Genomic DNA, 18071 nt, shown 5'->3' with positions numbered 1-18071 from the left:
CTGAGCGATGAACCGAAAGGAGTTTCATTTGTTCATTCACCTCCAAGGAAAATGTACGGACATTTAGTTGCCGGCAATTTGCGCATATATGCTAGGTGTAAAGATTCGATATATGTTTGTACACGGTGTAGCATAAATTTATGATGCTTTGTGTTAATGTATACCACTATACCACTGTATGAACATCGGATATCGGACTGCGCGCACCGCACACGTTCTCTCTACCCTACGATAAAGCGATCACTAAGCCTTTAACAAATGTAAAAATGTATCACGAAATCGAAGCGTGTAGTTCCTCTGTGGGAGGCGCAAGGCTCACGGTCGGGAAGGACACGCTGGGGACACTATCACACTACACGGACGCGTGCAACTTCGCCGAAATGTCTGCATAAACTAACAGAAAATAAAATATTTAAATGCGGCTTCGGAAACGTCACCCATGTGCAGGGTTTTCCTTGGACGCATTGGTTGAATTGGAGAAAAAGCTTTCCAAGTCATGGTGTACTTGAGCAAAGTAAATAACAGCAAAGAGAGTATTTTGATGCGTTTAAAGCAAAGATTGATAAAGCAAATTCCTTGCATTCATTTTCTTGTTGTCTTGTAATTTATATTGTGTTTGCATTTTGATCCACCATCGCCTGATCAGTCAATTAATCGAAATCGGTTCGGAAAATCGTTGGTAGGAAAATCGGTTTGGAAAACTGTGGAAAACCCCTATAACAGCTCTGCTGAGAGAAAGTACATTTGTTTTGATTCCAGAAGCCAAGAGAGAAAAAGCAGCGAAGTGAGAAAGTCCAGCGTAGGACCAGCAAAAAGGTGTGCAAAGGTGTGATGTTCTGCGTTGGATATAAGCGTTTTATTTACTCTGATTTTCCATTCGTCGCTTTTACATTTTTACTACCATTGTGGGTAGATAGGCCGATTCGGTATACTTTCTGTTGGTGTAGGTGAAAATTTAACCATCTGACAACCGTACCCCCGTAGCTTTGTCGTACGAAATGGTGTGAATTTGACAGTGTCCCTCCGGGTTTTGCTAGTAATGCCTCACAAAAAGTCCTGATGTGGTCAGTTCAATGCAATCTGTAAAACATGTAATATGTAAGAATTGGGATATGGAACGGTTTCGAGCTTTTTTGCGGGGATCAATCTCACCTTGAGCATAATGAATCCCATGTAGCTCAAATCCAGCATGAGAAACACGAGACCAAACGGTATGTTTGAAGACCACCAAAGCGTTGTCAGTAGAGAAATTGTTTGCAGCACAAGGTACATGATGCAGATGTACGTTAGAATTGTTTGGACAAAAGTTTTGTAATGCGAAAGGAAATTTGGTACCGTTGGTCTACGCGATTGTGCATCATGACCTTTTCTGTGTTGGTAGTCTGAATTGAAAGATGATAATCTTGCAGATTCCAAAACATCGCGTGCAGTTATGTACTTTCCCTAGGAGTAACGAAGAGATGTTTAAATTTAAAATAATGATGAAATTCAAAACTTTATTCATACTACCTTTAGTTGGCTACACAGCTTAAAGAAGAATCCGTTAAGCAGGATGGTGGTTATAAATTTGAAATAAACCGAAATGACATATACTCGGGTTGCAATCTTCAGGAGCTTTATCACCGTTTTGATGTGTTCTTTATACGATTGAATTGCTGATTGATGGCCGGAAATAAAGTACATTAAATTTTTATCAGTTCTCAGTCCCTAAAACGGATGTACCATGCATTTACCTTCGATTTTGAAGCTGTACGGTATGGAACACAGCTTTTGGAAGGAAGTACTTCGCAGCAGCACTTTCGCTTCACGGGGCGACTTTTTTACATCGTTCACGGAAGACATGTTTATTCGCTTTCACTAGAAATCAGTATCACAGAAAATAAAACGCACTCGCAGAGATTGTTCGGGAAGTAGTTAAACTGTTGAAAACATTTTGGCAAAGCAAAGAAAGCGTGTTCAACACACCGGATTTCTAGCTGCTGGGATTCGATCAACCCAGCCCAACGTTCTTACTTCGACTGTGAAATCCTGTGCAGGTACCAGTTTTTGCACGAGAGTATCATTTACCAAAGATGTGTTCAATAAAGTCATACCGGACAATCACGAAGTAGCGTCATAGATTAAATGTTATGTTGGAGCAAAGTGAAGAGAAGGGAAATACTCTGGTGGCAGTTCGGTATAGTTGGACGTACCGTTGAGTACTGATAACTCCGCTGACCTTTGACTATTAAAAATTCAATAACATGCATTCGCTCGGTGTTGGCGGCGCACATGCTTTCCAAATGTAGCAGTAAGACAGGGAATAAATAATCATGAAACGTAGGATTTGCTTTTTTCATCGTTTGAACCAAACTTTATTTTTCGATGAGATGTGACGATCATTCTGCTGAGTGTTCTGCATATATGCTAGAAAAGATCACGTGAATGTAGTCTAGTGGTTTTGGTGGAAGCAAGGCAACACGATGAGATCAGTATCAAATTCCATTTGACCTTCTGTGCCAAAAATACCCAAATTGTGTTGCACTCTTCCTAGTGTCTCCCTTGATCTTGCGAAATGCGATGCCCGCGAATATTATTCTGTAACGCTAGACTAACTGAAGTAAATCTGTATAAAAACAGCTGGAGATAAATTGAAATTGTTTAATTTTTGAGGTGCGTTTGTTTTAGTTATAAACAATCTAAAAAACAAAGAGTTTAAACGTTTCCATTTGTTGCACTCATGCATATAGAAGTTTCCTTTTTTCCGCTAGCATACAATAGATGGCGTTGAAAGTTAAATAAAATCCACAATCGGGCGGAAATTGCTGTGTGGGAAATGTCACATGTGACATTGAAACATGTCAGATGGGTCAATTGTGTAGTTTGGGTGTTCGCCATTGATTTTTCTTGGGGAAAAAGGCAAAGAAGAAAAAGCAAAGAAAGACTAATAAGTTTATAAGTTAAGAAATCTAGCACAAAAATCGCTGCTAACACGTAATAAAAGCGTATGTAAATGTTTATTTCCGTATGTTGTGTGTTGCATTGTGTGCTTAGTTCTGTGACTTTGTGTTTGTTTGCATCGTTGCTTGTGTTCCGATGAATGTTTCAAGCTTACTTTTTACGGAGAGATTGTAATGGAATGGACGTGTGCAAAAAATACATTTGCTCTGTTCTGTTGTTCTGCAGAAGGGAAATGAGAAAGCTATAATGCTGATTTTGTAGCATATGCAATCGGAAAAACGAAAACCAATAGACTATTCAAATGCCTGAACAATGTGCATTTTCTTGATGGATAGAGTCAAACCTCTTTTGCACTGACTTCATTGGTACTTGAAGGAGACGCTAAATATCGTAGGTTTGCCCCCTTCCAGTTCTTCCACCCTGTGTCAAGTGCACGTTTCCCTGTACAAGATGGATGGTCCAAATCATAATGTGTTATCAGAAGAACTTTTATTGTTGTCATCAGGTAAATAGATTTTCCGACCCTCAATCAAGTATAAGGGCTACCGGACGTAAATAGCGGACAACTAACCACACCGTAATTACAAGGCAAGATTCCAGCGAGGAATGTAAAGCTTTGTAAGAACTATGAAACACTGCTTAATGGTCTGCTTTTGGGATGTGTAGTTTTTGAGGGTTTATGATTTGGTAGTTTATGTTGCTATGTGCTAAATCTGTCTAACCGAAGTGTGTGTTTGGGCGTGATGTGCAAGTTTTCATAAGAAACTCCGCATTTTAGATGATGAAAACGATGCTGATCTGGTTATTGATTACTTGAGCGAAGATCAATCCATCACCCCGAAATGCACGGATGCCTCTGCCTGCTCTAATGAGATAGAAAACTGTTGCGATCTGAAGAATACAACAGGTGCAGCAGTAAACGTCAGCGAGTTGGCGAGAACAAACGGTAGCAATAGTGACGCGACTACAAATAATCACAGCAACATGGTGCCAATAATTAGTGTGACTCCTCACAGCCCTGGGGCCAAGTTTAATTTTCTAGGTAAGGTTTTCGTGATGTGATATGAATACAATCATTTGCTTCTAATATAACACAACGTGTGCGTGGGTGTCTTTTTACCTTACAGAGGACACTCTCAATCAGTTACAATGTCTACGAGAAAGTGTAGCTCATATGAAAAATTCAACACTCCAAAACACGGCGTTGGGAGGCATTGGTTCGACGGTATGTTGTTGCTGTTGGTTAATAACTAAGTGTGAAAATCCCAATTTAACAACTTTCTTTTATTGTCTTTAGATGTCCTCGACGAAATTGTTCTCCTCGTGTCCTTCGTTGCCAGATCTTACTTTAGCTAATCCTATCAATGTTTGGCCGCATCATCATGTACTGTACGGTTTGAATAATGATCGACGAAAGTCATGGACCGCCATTGAGGATTTAACAGAATGCACAAAGTCATCACACAAAAGGTATGCAATTTTGCTTGCCTGGAATTGGACGACTTTACTAAATTATATACAATGATAACAATGGCAACATTAACTTTGCAGCGTCAGCTTGTCTAGTTTAGACAGCGAAGAGCAAGAATCTTTACGAGCTGCGGAACGACTTCATAATCGAACGAGTAGAAACAGTACGGGTGGAATTTCAACACATTCCTTGAACGAAGCCGAGTTAGCGGTGTGTATAGCAAAACAGGGGGGAACCGAGTACGGTCATGTTACTTATATGTAAATTTAATTTCTAGAGAGATTTTGAGAAAGTTGTTGCAAAACGCAATCTGGTGCCCGTCGTTCCACGGATTCCATTACAAAAAAGCATATCCACTCCATCGATAGCTCCGGTTCGTAATCAGACGGTTAAGGAAGATAATCTAGCCTCGTAAGTATCAAACGCTCATACATAATGTCAACGTACGCATTAGCATAATGCTATAAGAACAAACAACGGTCAACTCCTTATTGGGCGTTGTATGCTTTGTCCCAGTCCAACCCAAACAGCCATCAAAGTCTATCGTTTGAAATGCAAAGTTGCGACCCGGTTTCGATTTTGAGGATTAAGTAAATTTGAAGCCGGTCGGTGCAAGACTTAATGGGTCATGATTTGTATATTCTTCGTTTTGTTTGGCGAAGTTTTTATACCATATACTGAGTGAAACACGTATTTTTAAATATTGCTCATAAGCAGTCTGATATCCTCAGTTGGAAGATTAGCTTGTAAAGCTTTATAATGTTGTATTTTCCTTTCTTTCCCTACAAAAAAAAATCTCAAATGGCCGTAAAACTACTAGTTCGAGGCATCTTTCTGACAGTGAAGATGAAACTCATGATCGATCACTACTTTGTGTGAGAGATAAAAAGTAAGTGTGTGCCGTGTTAGACCGATTTCTGATTGATGTTGAATATTTCTAAGCGTTTAAATGAACGGAAACATCTCTTCTACGCTAGTGACGCGTTTACTATCCCGATGTAATGTGATTGTAGTTGGTAGTTTTAATTGTTTTGCTGTCACACTATTGTTCGTACTCGTTGAAAAAATACACAGCTATCCGTTTGACGAATTACTGGCGAATAGGTTTATCCAATTGCCACTTTCTACTCTATATCTTTCCACTTCTTCTTGGGTTGAATCTTACTCTGATTCAGATACTGATCGTTTCTAGCTAATATCTACATTTAACAGCTTTTGTGTACATCATTTTATGGCCGGATACGGTTGAATCTTGGTCTATTTATTTAATTTTTCTATTGATTTGTTATTCGTGCATATTTAACTACTGTATCCAATTCGTTTCAAGGGTTATTTGTTATGTTTATATGTTTCTTCTCTTCATAAAAACTCCTGAATTCACGGCTGAAATTTTTAATCTATCCTTTATTTCCCTTCTCACAATCCATACACGTTTTAGCGAGGAATATCCAGAGCATCACGAAAAACGAAGAAAACGTGGTTCATTATTTTTCCGGAAGAAGAAAGATAAATCCAAATCAAAAGGACAATCCTCTGTTTGTGATGGTTTGTATCATAGAATATAAAAAGTATGATCTTATACTCAATTACAAACTATGAATCTTCCTTGTAGCATGTGGAGCAGTTATAAATCTGGCAACATACAAAGAGCACGCAGTAGAATGTAAAGCAAAGATAGCAAAGGTATGTAACTGGTTAGGTCGGGCGTTTATCGCACAACAAAATAAATAACTTATTGTATACGTTTCTCTGTATTTTTTTAGAAATATTTCCAGGCTCAACCAAAACCTAGCTCAAACAAGAAGAGCTCTGCCAACAGGTAATTAGACAGTGTTTTTAAACATTTTCCATTTCATGTACAATTTTTGAACATTGAAATTGGCTGTGATGCATCAGTTTCATTTAAACCGTATTGTAATGAATTTATCCATGTAATGAATTAACATACGATAATGGATTACTCTTTGGCCTGCTATAATACTAATTTGAATTAATTTACTTCTTTGGAAATGACAACAAATTTTCGTCACCCAAAAAAGCATTGAGTGTCGCAAGACCTCTCTTAAATAAGGACCAGCTAAATTTGAACCAGTTTTATGCATCCTCAGTGAATTTGTTTCATTATTACTTTATTGAATTATCATATACTAATTTTTTGCATATGAATGGACGTTTTGAATTAGTTACAAAGATATGTGTTAGGAATGTATTTCGCAGTTCTGCTGTAGTTTCTTCGTCAATAACTTCGGCAAATAACAAACCTTCAATAAACTTTAACTGGAAGTTTTGAACTAGCTTGCTTTATATAAGCCTAATTATCTGTTATATTTCGCCGTTCATTTTACTATTAATTTCGACGTAATATTTTGGTTGCTTTTTACTTTATCAGCTTCGTTCATGATTTAAGCCTGAATAATTACGATGATTTTTATCTGCTTTTCATAGCCAACCAGGTAGATGTTAATTAACGGCATGAACTATAGAAATTGATGCAAGAGTATGTGCGCTTTTAACACGGGCAGTCGAAAGTGGTGTATGCTATCTCGCTTTGTACCATGATTTGAATTCGAACTATTGCATTTTTTTCGCAGCTTATAGTTTTCTCGATCAAAATAAAACAGTTTGGAATGTAACAGTAGGTATTTGCATATGAATGCAGATCTGGTTTTGGGAACTAGTGCTAACAAGAACGTGACTTCTATTGTCAGTTATGTCCTTGTTCATGTTTTCTAACTGACTTACATGTTGATCCAACACCAAAGACTAATATTAATAGTATGTTGAGTTAGTAACCAGTTCCCTGTCTTACATGTATGCATATATTTCATCAGTCGGGCAATTCCTTTTATTCCATCTGTGAAAATTTGATCTTGTAGGTAAACATCTATTAAATGATCACAAATGTCTTTATTCTTATGTATTACTAACGCTAACCACCGTTATGCATATTGCATTGATTTGAAAAAAAAACATGATAAAGTGGCAAAAAAATGACTGGATGTTACTCTCCGTGGCGATTGGTTGCTAACAAATTAGGCGTGGTATCACAACACGCTAGGTAACGCTAGTTAAAAAACTATTCATTCACTAACAACCCAATTATCTTTCTATCTTCATAACCACTACTATCCTTTAAATTCCATCGCCTTCTCGCGACGAAAACTATTGCTTTTATCCTTTTGAAAGATACACATGTTCTATCTCTTCTCTATCAGCGGTAGATATCCTGAAAAGTGGTAGACACATTTCTGACTCTTTCTGTTTTCTTAATCTCTCTACATTTCTATATGTCCGTATCTGTCTCTGAATGTGTAAATTGCTTAAACTATGATCTAGGTTTCGTGCAATTCATACAACGCGAACAGTACCGATCGAAGCCTTAAACAGTATGTATCAGCCGCAGCTATCTACGTTTGATATTGAATTTCATTTTTTGCCTTTCAATTAAATTTTGAATTCTGATCGAATTTGGGTGCACCTTTGCACTGAACCATGCTTCCCATAAAGAACACTGACTATCCCGCCATAAGTGAATCTAGTCACAGATAGCGAAGCGCCATTAGACAAACCAGGGCCTTTTTGCACTTCGCGTGAGGTTGTTAGCTTTGGCATTTAATGTTGTTTAATAAATGGGTAATAATTTTGTGAGAATATGTTAAAGCACATTCCATTTTGAAAAGTTAGTTCAATAGCTTCAAACGAATCGGTAAAATAATGAACATACTTTAATCCATGAGTTTTACAGCGGCAAGGCGAGATCGTTTTTCGAACAGGTCTGTTAGAAGACTTATTGAAAAAGACAAAAGGTCATCTATTACACTGTCTGTATTTTCTCTCTCTAATCTCCTTTGTATCTCTACAACTGCAATCTTAAAATTCACACTCCACTGCGCACTTTCTTCTCTCAGTATGTTTTGGAACATAGCGGTACTGGTACCGATGCTGATGTGTTCTATCTTCTTCAGAATTCTGCTATATTTTCTGTTTTATTTGCTGTTTGCAACGTTTTGTTTATGTGTGACTTTCTTCGTTCGTTGCTTTGCAGTTTTCTGTTGCGGACCTGTTGTGGTCATTTTTTTATTTATACGTTTTCATGTGTTTTTTGTATTTACTTTCGCTTGCTATAGCCACAATTCCTCGCAACACGATGATCAGGGTAGAGACTATTATGATGGCAACGTGCATAATGATAACGCTAAGTGAGTATATATTGAATAGACAAAAATGTTTTTCTTATAAGTGTGTGTAACGGTTCCTTCATCGTTTGTTCTCTTTTTGCAACTCTTTCTCTAAGTAATAAATGTTTATGAATTTCTTTTTCTTCTGTGATTCAAATTATCTTTATTTTAATGCATTATGCAGTAACAAACAAAACACATTTAAAATGTTCAAATTGCATGTTAAAATTGTATATTTGTCGGTGCTTAAAGTTACATCGAATTATGTTCAAAAACATTCACACATACAGTGTCGTGTTGTCGTTTGTGCCGACGAACACGTACTGGTAATCTAGAAAATTGGAGAATAAAACCTAAACAATCAATACTTGTATTGCAGTTACTCAGACGACGTTCCGTTGATAAGGGATGAATTTTTGCATGAAGCGCCTATCGGTCCACATGAACTGGGTGCAGAGCCCATTCTAGGCGTTGCAATTGATGAGCACGACTCATGGAGCCCCAGTGTCCCTAAAGAGGTGGTCAAAGGATTAAAGGACAAACAGGTTTGTATCTCAGTGACACGTGTTTATGTATTATAGTCCTTCATAATGATTCCTGCGTTTTTTATAATAATCGAAACTTTTCTCTCCCTACTTAGGTGAAACGTCAAGAACACATTTATGAATTTATCATGACAGAGAAGCATCATGTTCAAACTTTACTAGTCATGCAGAAGGTATTTGTAGAAAGTCTTCAGAAACACTTCAGCCATCTTAACTTAGAACGAATGTTTCCAAGGCTCGTTGAGCTAACCGAGCTACATACGGGATTTCTTCGCAAACTAAGATTAAAACAAAGAGAACATCACATAGTGGACAGCATCGCCGATATCCTGCTCGACTTTTTCTCCTCAATGTCGGCCCAGAAGCTTAAAAGTTCATATGGCGAATTTTGTTCAAATCATCGATCAGCGTTGGATACGTTCAAGTGCTACATGACTGGTGACAACGTGTTTGCTGAATGGTACAAACATTGTCAGCAAAATCCACTCCTTAAGAAGAAAGGCATTCCCGAATGTATTCTGTTCGTTACGCAGCGCTTAACTAAATACCCGTTACTTATCGACCCTTTGCTGAAAAGCTCTCGCGAAGACAAGATTGAGCAGGAAAAGCTGCAAAAGGCTATGTCGCTGGTAAAGGAAATACTCGTTGACGTGGATGCCCGGGTGGCCGATAAGGAAAAAGAGGATCGTCAATTAGAGATTTTTAAACGTATTGATGCCAAATCCTGCGCTATCTTTAAAAAGGATAAGTTCAAAAAATCGGACATAATTTCATGCAATCGAAAATTGAGGTAAATAGTTTCCAGGGTAATGCATCATGTGCTGCTAGTATTCTAAAGCTATGATTTATTATAGATTCGAAGGAGTAGCCACATTAATGCAAGGCAGATCCAAAATGCAAACAGTTCTGGTGGTTGTCCTATCGGATTGCTTGTTTTTTCTATTGGAAAATTCGCATAAATATTCGTTCTTCACTCCTGAGAATAAGGTAAGCGATCGATTATTTATCGAAAATGTGCGGTTTAAAGCAAGTGTACGATTATTGTCTTATGTGCTACACAGGCTGGCGTAGTTTCTTTGCAAAAGCTTTTAATTCGTGAAAAAGCTGGCACAGAATCCAGAGGTATTTACATCATATCTTCAAACCCGGCTTATCCGGAAATGTACGAACTGAAGGTACAAAATCCAAAAGATAAAAATGTGTGGATCCAATCAATACGGTAAGTAGTACATTGTCATAAGGATGTTATATCGCCACAACTATAATTGTGCATTTGCACATTTTGTTATAGTGCTGCCGTTATTGACTGTCCCTCAGATGAATCGGAAACAGATGACTACATGAGCATTGAACAAAGGCAAAAAATAATAGATCTGAAACAAGCCAATATACGGGAGATAATTTGTAAGTATATTGTAAAATGTGAAAATGAAGCTCTAAAATATGTGTTATTTTTAACACTTCGTCACATTGTTCGTTGTGTAAAGTGAAGTAAACTTTGTATACATATATTTACCATCTGTACATTAATGTGCAAATAGCCTTCTACTCTTTCTCGCTAGAATGCACTTCACTTACTGTGGTTGGCCAGGATTAGAATTTTGTTCTATTTAAATACACATGACACATTTCATGAAACAGATCCTTGCCAGATCAATGCCATTCATGGATACTAAACTAGTGTTCAACCAGGCGTTGAAAAAAAATCAGAAATTATCTGGGTGCATGGACTCAACCATCACAAAGTCCATTTGAAAAATGATGGTCTCTGCAATAGAAATGCCTTCGTTGTAATGAATCTTAACTAGCAAACGCACAAGTTGGTGCAAATTCAGTGTAGGCACGAAATGCATGAACCAAACATATCGAAGATATCAATAACGTTGAAAGTATGTCTATGTTGATAAGGCTCCATATAGCTAGGAATAGATGTACTAAATAGATTGCTTGTTCTGTTTCTAACATTTCATCACTGAAGCCCTCGGAACAACCGAACTGGAAGGTAATAATCAAAAGATTGCCAATTAATTAATGTAATGTAATATGTTGTTTATTGTTACCGTACTGGAAAAATGCATGGACAATTGTAGTCGATTAATTTTTTTTTACCAAAATCTAGTGTCTTATTGATCATGATTTTAAAAGCGTACGAACTTAGAATTGTGTCATACGTGATCGGACATCAACAGTAAACAATAAATCTATTCAACAGGTAAAATGCGTCAGAAGGACTTCGAGCAGGCGATATTACTTGAAGAAAAGATAGCACTACAGTTGAGCTTGTTGCTGGATAACGAGCAAAACGCTGAGCAACTAGGTCCCGCCGTTGAGTCATTTATCTCAAATTACGGATCGTATAGAGATCTTATCTCCGATGACTGTGATACTATAGAAATATGGAAACGGGTGTTGAACTCTATACAAGAAATTAGTTCTCTGGCTTCTTCGCTTTATACGGCTGCGACGGGATTACCATTATCTAGGTCCACCAGCTCAGTTGGAGAGCGACAGAGTGAATTGTTCATCTCTCCAACCTTACCAAAACGAGCCGAAACATTTGGTGGATTCGATGAGCGTCGATCAAAACAACTAATGACTGGCGGAGGAATTGGAGGTACTAATTCAACAATACATACTGCCAACTCACGAGACGCTGTTCTTTCAACATTATCAGCCGGCTATTTTACCAACCGTGAAACGTATGAAAAACGGGAACAGCAGACTCATTCTTCATCATCTGGGTTGGACGTTGATCAGCTTTCTATGTTGGCTAATCCTCATGTTGCTACTTCATACGGGCAGCAGAAGTTGTTGGGCAGTGGTGCAGAGGGTGTGTCATCTGACTTGGCCAAAGATCAGAATTACGCTGCTTTACACGTATCACACCATCTGCACACTCTGCTTTGCATAATCTCACAGCAAATGACTACCATTCAAAGCCTACAGCATCAGTTAAATAGTTATCGCGAAAATCCAAAGACGCTGTATCGACATAACGACCAGCTGGAAGAATTGCGTAACTTGCAGGATAAGCTGCAGGAGGAAAAGACGAATTGGCAGAAACAAAAAGAACAGGAGGAGCGCGAACTCGAAGAAATGAAACACTCACAGAAAGCTTTGCAGGATCAGATACGGGCAGAACAGGAAGATATCAGACAGCAACGTGAACAACTGTATCGAAAGATGGAAATTTTATCAAGCCAAGGATTGCTACTCTCTCCAAGCGTAAGTTTTTGTTTTAACTAGTACAGCAGGGAAACATTATATGATCATAATATGTTAAATAAATGTCCTCTTTCTAGGTTGCGTTGCCGATACCAACTGGAGTAGCATCGTCATTGGAGGATGCACAAAGTGTCAGCGAAGAGCACCACGTCGATAGTGCCTTCGGAGGAAGCATTGCAGCAGGTTCTATGGTTGGATCTTCGGTTACAATCGATCGCAAGAAAGATAAATGGCGAACAGCGAGCAGTACGTATTCGTATACCCAATTTATAATCTAAGGTGAATCTAATGATAGTTTATTTAAACTTTATTGCAGTATCAAAGACACCTCCAGCAAACCTTGTAAGTGCAACAAATGCAGCGAAGATTAATGCAACTAACATAAAACAGCAACTGCCGTTAAAACTATCATCATTGTCAAGGTACGAATGATTGCATATTTTTATTTATAGCTGCATTATTTTTAAATAATGATTTGTGAGTGCTCGTGTAGGCTAACATGTTTTAGCAGAATACAATTTTTAATGTATATATTAAATTATTTTTGTGTATTCTGCGTTTAGCACAAAGCAGGGCTCTGCTGCCAGCAGCTTGGTAATGTCACCTAACAGTAGTAATGCTGGCATGGCTTCGCATGCAGCTGGTGTTGGGGTGACTCAAATGTTTCCTTTGAAGCTTGCCGATAAGAAGGTATACCAATATTAAATGCTAAATGCAATCGATACTTTATATTCCGCATACTACGTTTACTGTTTAGATTTCCTCCACTGGCACTCCTAATCACTCTCGAACTGGTAGCAGTCCTGCCGTAATACAACAACAAATTCAAGTACAATCAGGCAATCCTGCTACTAGGTATGTTTCATCAGATCGAATAACATTCTGCTTTATTGAGATATGAATATTAAAAGATTGTTCATTGCAGAACAAACACCTATCCAAAAATTCCAGAACGCTTTCGCTTAAGAAGTTCTGACAACTATCCTGGCCCACCAAGTGCAAGTTCAACTACACCACAAACGTATCAGTATTCATCACCGTCACATCCTATGGTGGCATTGTCTTCGACTCCTCCTCCGCTCGTGCCCGCTAGAAGCACGATGCATCAGGAATCGAGTGGAGCCCGTACTTCCTCTCCGATTTCAGCTCGCCATCCCAACTTACAGTCACCGCAGAAACCTACTGATCCGTCACAATTGGGAGGCGGCAAAGGTGACAGCAACAGCAAGGTCAAGGAGGAAGAAGTGATGTACTTTTGATATACGCCAGTCGAAGTGGAGATCTAAACTTCGGAAAGCTTTCTTCGGTTTAGTAAGTAAGTAATGCCTTCTTATCATTCCTTGTCTTGATTTATATATAATTCTTAAGGCCCCACTGATCTCGGGTGAGGTGGAACAGTGTCATTGAGGTCCAGCATATAGACACATGCTATTTATTCGATCATGATAGGAACAGCACTTCTGCATTCTGCATTAATGGCCTACAACAAGCATTTTTAGTAAATCGTTATATACGGTCGTTAGGTATGAATGTTAAATTAATGTCAAATATATGTGTTATGGAACTAAAAGTGCTAAATAATAAATTGAATTGCATCCTCACGATGTAATATATTGATGGCAATGCAAATGGTTGTACCGGAGGCGTGTGGACTCTTCAGTGACAGAAAAGGGTGGTAACGCACGATGGTTGCATTTTAAGTGTTTAATGGACAAATGATTAAAATGGATTAACAAGCCATTACATGTTCGAAACTGATTGTACGTTCTGCAATAGTACAAGCACTTAGTTATGTTCTATTCTTTTATATTTACGTTTTTTATTCGAACTGTTCGATCCTTCCTATTTCTGCTACTGTAAATGTCTACCTAGAACAACTGCTTATGAGTGATGAACTGTTGGAATAAAACTGATTTATTGATACTGTGATGACGTTTTTGTCGATTTGAAGAAACGTAGACAAGTTACTTTCCAATCTAGCGGAAACAAGGAAAATATTTGCATTATAGTAATCTCCAAGCTGTTCACTCAATGAACATCGATGGCAATATGTTTTCATGGCTACTCCTACGTAGTACGTACCATGGATATGGATGTAGATGCTAGAATTATGTATTGCAAGCATGACTGTAAGACTGTACTGCAAACAAAACAAAACAAAACAAAAAATGCAAATAAACAATGTAGTAGATTTTTGTTTAAAACAAATCTACAGACACACATTGTGCAGGATTAAAAGAGTACACTCATAAAACATCCAAAAAATCGCGCACCTACACTTCAATCACTTAGGGACAATATATAGAGAACAGTATAACATAGTAAACCGACTGTAATTGATTTTACTGAACTATTACTGTAAGTGTTTTGTAGCAAAACGTGTTATTAAGGAATGCTATGTTAATTTTGAATGAAAAAAAAACAAACAAACAAACAGTCTACCAATATATAGGACCGTCGAAACGTGTGTACGTGTATAGAAACAAGTAAACCAAAATGAGATAAGGAAAACGCTACAAAATGTCCTCAAACTTAAAAATGCTCTGTTTAGCTAACTTCTTGACAATACAACTAATGAAATTTTTAACAAGGTTGATAACAATGAATACTACAAAGCAAATCTTGAAACAAAAGAAAGAGAATCACACATTGAAATTTAAAAGCGATAATACGACTCTAAACAAGTATGCATAAGAATGTGTAATACGGGCTAAAAGAAGAAAAAAAAACATCTAAAGATTTATATTTGTGAACAAAGCGAGATACAAACACGTAATAATAATGTATAGCGGGCCAACAGTGCTGAGGCCAACAAGAAATTACACACTATATTCGTGTTGAACCGAAACATGTGAAAAATGTGTACAATTGAATATAAAACAAAATGTATGTGTTATATATGGACAGGAACAAAATACTTTGACATACACAGCTATGTAACACTCTTTTACAAATCCATGCGTAAATGTACAATATAGGACATACACCTACTTTGGGTGGAAAAAATCAAGCTATATTTTATCGAAACAATATTTTTAAACATATGGAAATACATACGTGTTGATGCATCTGTTCATGTGTATATGATGCTTATGTATAGCATATGTTGTTGTATCAAGTAATATAGAAAAGACTATAAACTGCTCAATCATTTTACAACACTATTCATAGCGAGAAACGTGTTAAACTGCAACGCTGAAGCGTTTGGTACATGTTGTTAACATTCCTTCCTACCTAGTTATCTAACCGCGAGAAGCTCAATAATCATATCGACTAGTGTGATTGTTGGAAACTTGAAAGCTATAATATGATGAACAAAATGACGTTGGTTCGTGTTATAACATTTGGTGTATAAAGCAAAGTTTGAACAAGTCGTTGGCGTGTGTGAATTTTCATGAATTATTCTTCGCATTCTGCTGCGGTGGTGTAAGAATTCGCAATTCACATAGTACGTTTTTGTGTATAGCATTTTTACAACCGTTGTATCAATACTTTGTACGGTAGAAACATCATCCTGAAATTATTAAGATTCTCTCCGATCAGAATAATTAATATTAAAGCTGCACTTATTTAGTTTGCTTCGAAAAATGTTTTACCTACCTGAATTGAAAGCGCACATTGTTTCAACGAATATGTTGTAAACTAACAAGTAACAAGTGTAGATGTGGGATAGTGAAGAGAACGCGGAAACATGAAGTCACTCAATCCACCGAATTTCTCTGCTAAAAGGAAAACAAACAACACTGCAAAACAATCATGAATTTAGACTGTCGAGAATATAAAAATGAAAGTACAGTGCATAAGGAAGGCTTATTCTCTAAGGCATAGCGGATAAAAATGATATTTAATGATCAGACAACATAAGGCAAATGTATTTAAAAACAATCTCTTTCAATGGTTATGACTGTTTTTAATCGTGAAAGCAAACGTTGAAGGGAAATAGGGAAGGGTATTGTGTTGATTGTGCTCCATATGGATTGGTTGTGTTCTTTCAGTGAAGCAATTTGAACAGTCCTAGGTCACTAGTGACAATGCAGATCAGATTATGTATGTCTTCAAGTACAACTATTTCTTCCCCATTTTTACTACTAAACCGCTTGAAAAGAAAGAACATGTATTGAAGAATGTATTGCATATTTCAACTGTTAGTAGTGGTATTTACACGATCAGTATTTCCTGCATATGTATTAGATGCAAATCCAAACAAACAAACACACACACACACACAATTCACCTAATATAACAAATATAGCATGAATGGTTTGAGTATTGAGGAACATTTTAAGAAATATATACTTATGTGTACCACTCTTGCGAAGCGGACTTAATAACATGAAATGTAACATGGCAAACATACAAAGCAGAACAAAAATGGAAAATGGTACATAAAAAGAAACAACAAAAGCAAACAATGTAACTTACCACACTTAAATTTTTGACAACAGAAATGTTATTGAAATGTTATCATTCAGTCACTGTTGAAATGTTAGAATAAATATTAACGAACAGATGAAAAAAAAACATAGACTAATGGGTTGTTGATTGTGATTTTCGTTTTATTCTGTTCTGTCGATCCTGCCTTATCAATAGACCCTGCCTAAAGGAACCAATTATCATTTTTAAAACGATTTCTAGTGGTTGTAAAGGCAAATTTGGAAGAATTATTTTTTTCGTGACCGAGCAATCGTTTTGACTGATTAGGCAGGGTAAATCCATTGCATCATGAAGATCTTCGTCACTATAGTGGGCCCGGACATGGCTTACCGCAACAGTAAAAATGTTGCTGCGCGATCGCCTGTGTAATAGATGGTCATAAGAAATGTAATGAACTAGAACGCAAGAATGATGGACTATGGAAAGTAAGACAATTGCGCGTGGTAAGAGCTAAAGCAAAGAACGCAGTCTATTGATAGTGCTTATCAAAAAATGGTCCATATTTTGTTGAAAGATTTCATCCTCATTCTCAGTAAATATCAGTCGACGCTATAGAGCTGATGAGTGTTAAGTGATTAATGCTGGTTCGAGTTGATTGAATTCGATTGGCGGTCAGCATATCCGAAGAGACCGGAGCCATAAACACAGAGCAGAATGGATATTTGGCACGACGCGATGTTATGGATGTGTTCATTTTGTGGGCTGTGTGTTTTGGTAAATACGCGGGGTATGTTTCTTTTTGGATGATAACTATTATTTAACTGTCTTATTTTGAACCTTTCTAGTTGTACATTTGCACCGTAAGAGCTAATCTTAAGCAGTGGAAAGGACGGTTAGGTCAAACCTTTAGTCTGACTTTAAAGCCAAATCCTGCAGGTTTGTATTTGCATAGATCTAAGACTCAATAATATGTGTTAAACATCTACTTTTTGTCCATTCTTATAGGAAACCTTCCAGTTTCGGTGTACATAATCCAACCGGACGCAAAGTATGGCCCAAGTTTGGTGCATTTAAATTACGACATTGTGTTGCAAGATACGAAGATTCGGGAACAGACACTTAAGCTTGATAATAACTTCCTACATGGAAGTACAAATAACTTAGTGTAAGGAGTTACTTCTCTATGTGATATGAATGTATAATATGAAAGGGCCGGTAATATTATCTGCAATAAAAGCATCAACAATTTCAAACCTCGTCTTTGTACAATAGAGCACTTCCCAAACGCCCCATTCAAAATCAGCTGTCAGTGTGAAGTGTCAATGGCGAGTAACAACA

At 37.3% G+C, this 18071-nt stretch overlaps 3 protein-coding genes across 3 annotated transcripts; 2 read left to right on the top strand and 1 right to left on the bottom strand.

The window, feature by feature from the left end:
* Positions 1-885: 885 nt before the first annotated feature.
* Positions 886-1927, bottom strand: LOC128304819 (uncharacterized). Its single transcript, XM_053042055.1, has 4 exons — positions 1734-1927; positions 1510-1655; positions 1153-1443; positions 886-1080 (listed from the first exon to the last, which is right to left on the bottom strand). The coding sequence occupies exons 1-4, from the start codon at positions 1840-1842 to the stop codon at positions 1066-1068; spliced, it is 561 nt and encodes a 186-aa protein (XP_052898015.1). The 5' UTR covers positions 1843-1927; the 3' UTR covers positions 886-1065.
* A 965-nt stretch (positions 1928-2892) lies between these two features.
* LOC128300677 (rho guanine nucleotide exchange factor 18) lies at positions 2893-17291 on the top strand. The gene is made up of 22 exons (XM_053036832.1): positions 2893-2984; positions 3719-3982; positions 4068-4165; positions 4238-4410; positions 4492-4621; positions 4689-4822; positions 5232-5300; positions 5850-5956; positions 6024-6094; positions 6175-6230; positions 8539-8610; positions 8969-9134; positions 9230-9924; positions 9989-10121; positions 10196-10353; positions 10426-10538; positions 11347-12359; positions 12437-12605; positions 12676-12781; positions 12923-13049; positions 13117-13214; positions 13285-17291. Exons 2-22 carry the CDS (start codon positions 3925-3927, stop codon positions 13616-13618), a joined length of 4080 nt encoding a protein of 1359 aa, XP_052892792.1. The 5' UTR covers positions 2893-2984; positions 3719-3924; the 3' UTR covers positions 13619-17291.
* A 41-nt stretch (positions 17292-17332) lies between these two features.
* On the top strand, positions 17333-17902 carry LOC128303125 (uncharacterized). Its single transcript, XM_053039982.1, has 3 exons — positions 17333-17507; positions 17579-17669; positions 17739-17902. Exons 1-3 carry the CDS (start codon positions 17448-17450, stop codon positions 17900-17902), a joined length of 315 nt encoding a protein of 104 aa, XP_052895942.1. The 5' UTR covers positions 17333-17447.
* Positions 17903-18071: the final 169 nt, after the last annotated feature.

This window comes from Anopheles moucheti, chromosome 3 (assembly GCF_943734755.1).
Source record: "Anopheles moucheti chromosome 3, idAnoMoucSN_F20_07, whole genome shotgun sequence".
Classification (NCBI taxonomy): domain Eukaryota; kingdom Metazoa; phylum Arthropoda; class Insecta; order Diptera; family Culicidae; genus Anopheles; species Anopheles moucheti.
Note: the sequence above shows the minus strand (reverse complement) of the source record. Positions and strands in the feature narration are given on the sequence as shown.

Bases quoted from the DNA above. Each gene is read 5' to 3' on its own strand.
- LOC128304819 (XM_053042055.1), bottom strand. From the start codon at position 1,842: ATGTCTTCCGTGAACGATGTAAAAAAGTCGCCCCGTGAAGCGAAAGTG. The intron at 1,656-1,733 runs GTAAATGCATGG...GCCATCAATCAG, and splicing joins GTACAGCTTCAAAATCGAAG to CAATTCAATCGTATAAAGAA. The intron at 1,444-1,509 runs GTAGTATGAATA...CGTTACTCCTAG, and splicing joins AGCTGTGTAGCCAACTAAAG to GGAAAGTACATAACTGCACG.
- LOC128303125 (XM_053039982.1), top strand. From the start codon at position 17,448: ATGGATATTTGGCACGACGCGATGTTATGGATGTGTTCATTTTGTGGG. The intron at 17,508-17,578 runs GTAAATACGCGG...GAACCTTTCTAG, and splicing joins TTTGTGGGCTGTGTGTTTTG to TTGTACATTTGCACCGTAAG. The intron at 17,670-17,738 runs GTTTGTATTTGC...CCATTCTTATAG, and splicing joins TTTAAAGCCAAATCCTGCAG to GAAACCTTCCAGTTTCGGTG.
- LOC128300677 (XM_053036832.1), top strand. From the start codon at position 3,925: ATGGTGCCAATAATTAGTGTGACTCCTCACAGCCCTGGGGCCAAGTTT. The intron at 4,622-4,688 runs GTGTGTATAGCA...TTTAATTTCTAG, and splicing joins TGAACGAAGCCGAGTTAGCG to AGAGATTTTGAGAAAGTTGT. The intron at 4,823-5,231 runs GTAAGTATCAAA...TAAAACTACTAG, and splicing joins AAGGAAGATAATCTAGCCTC to TTCGAGGCATCTTTCTGACA.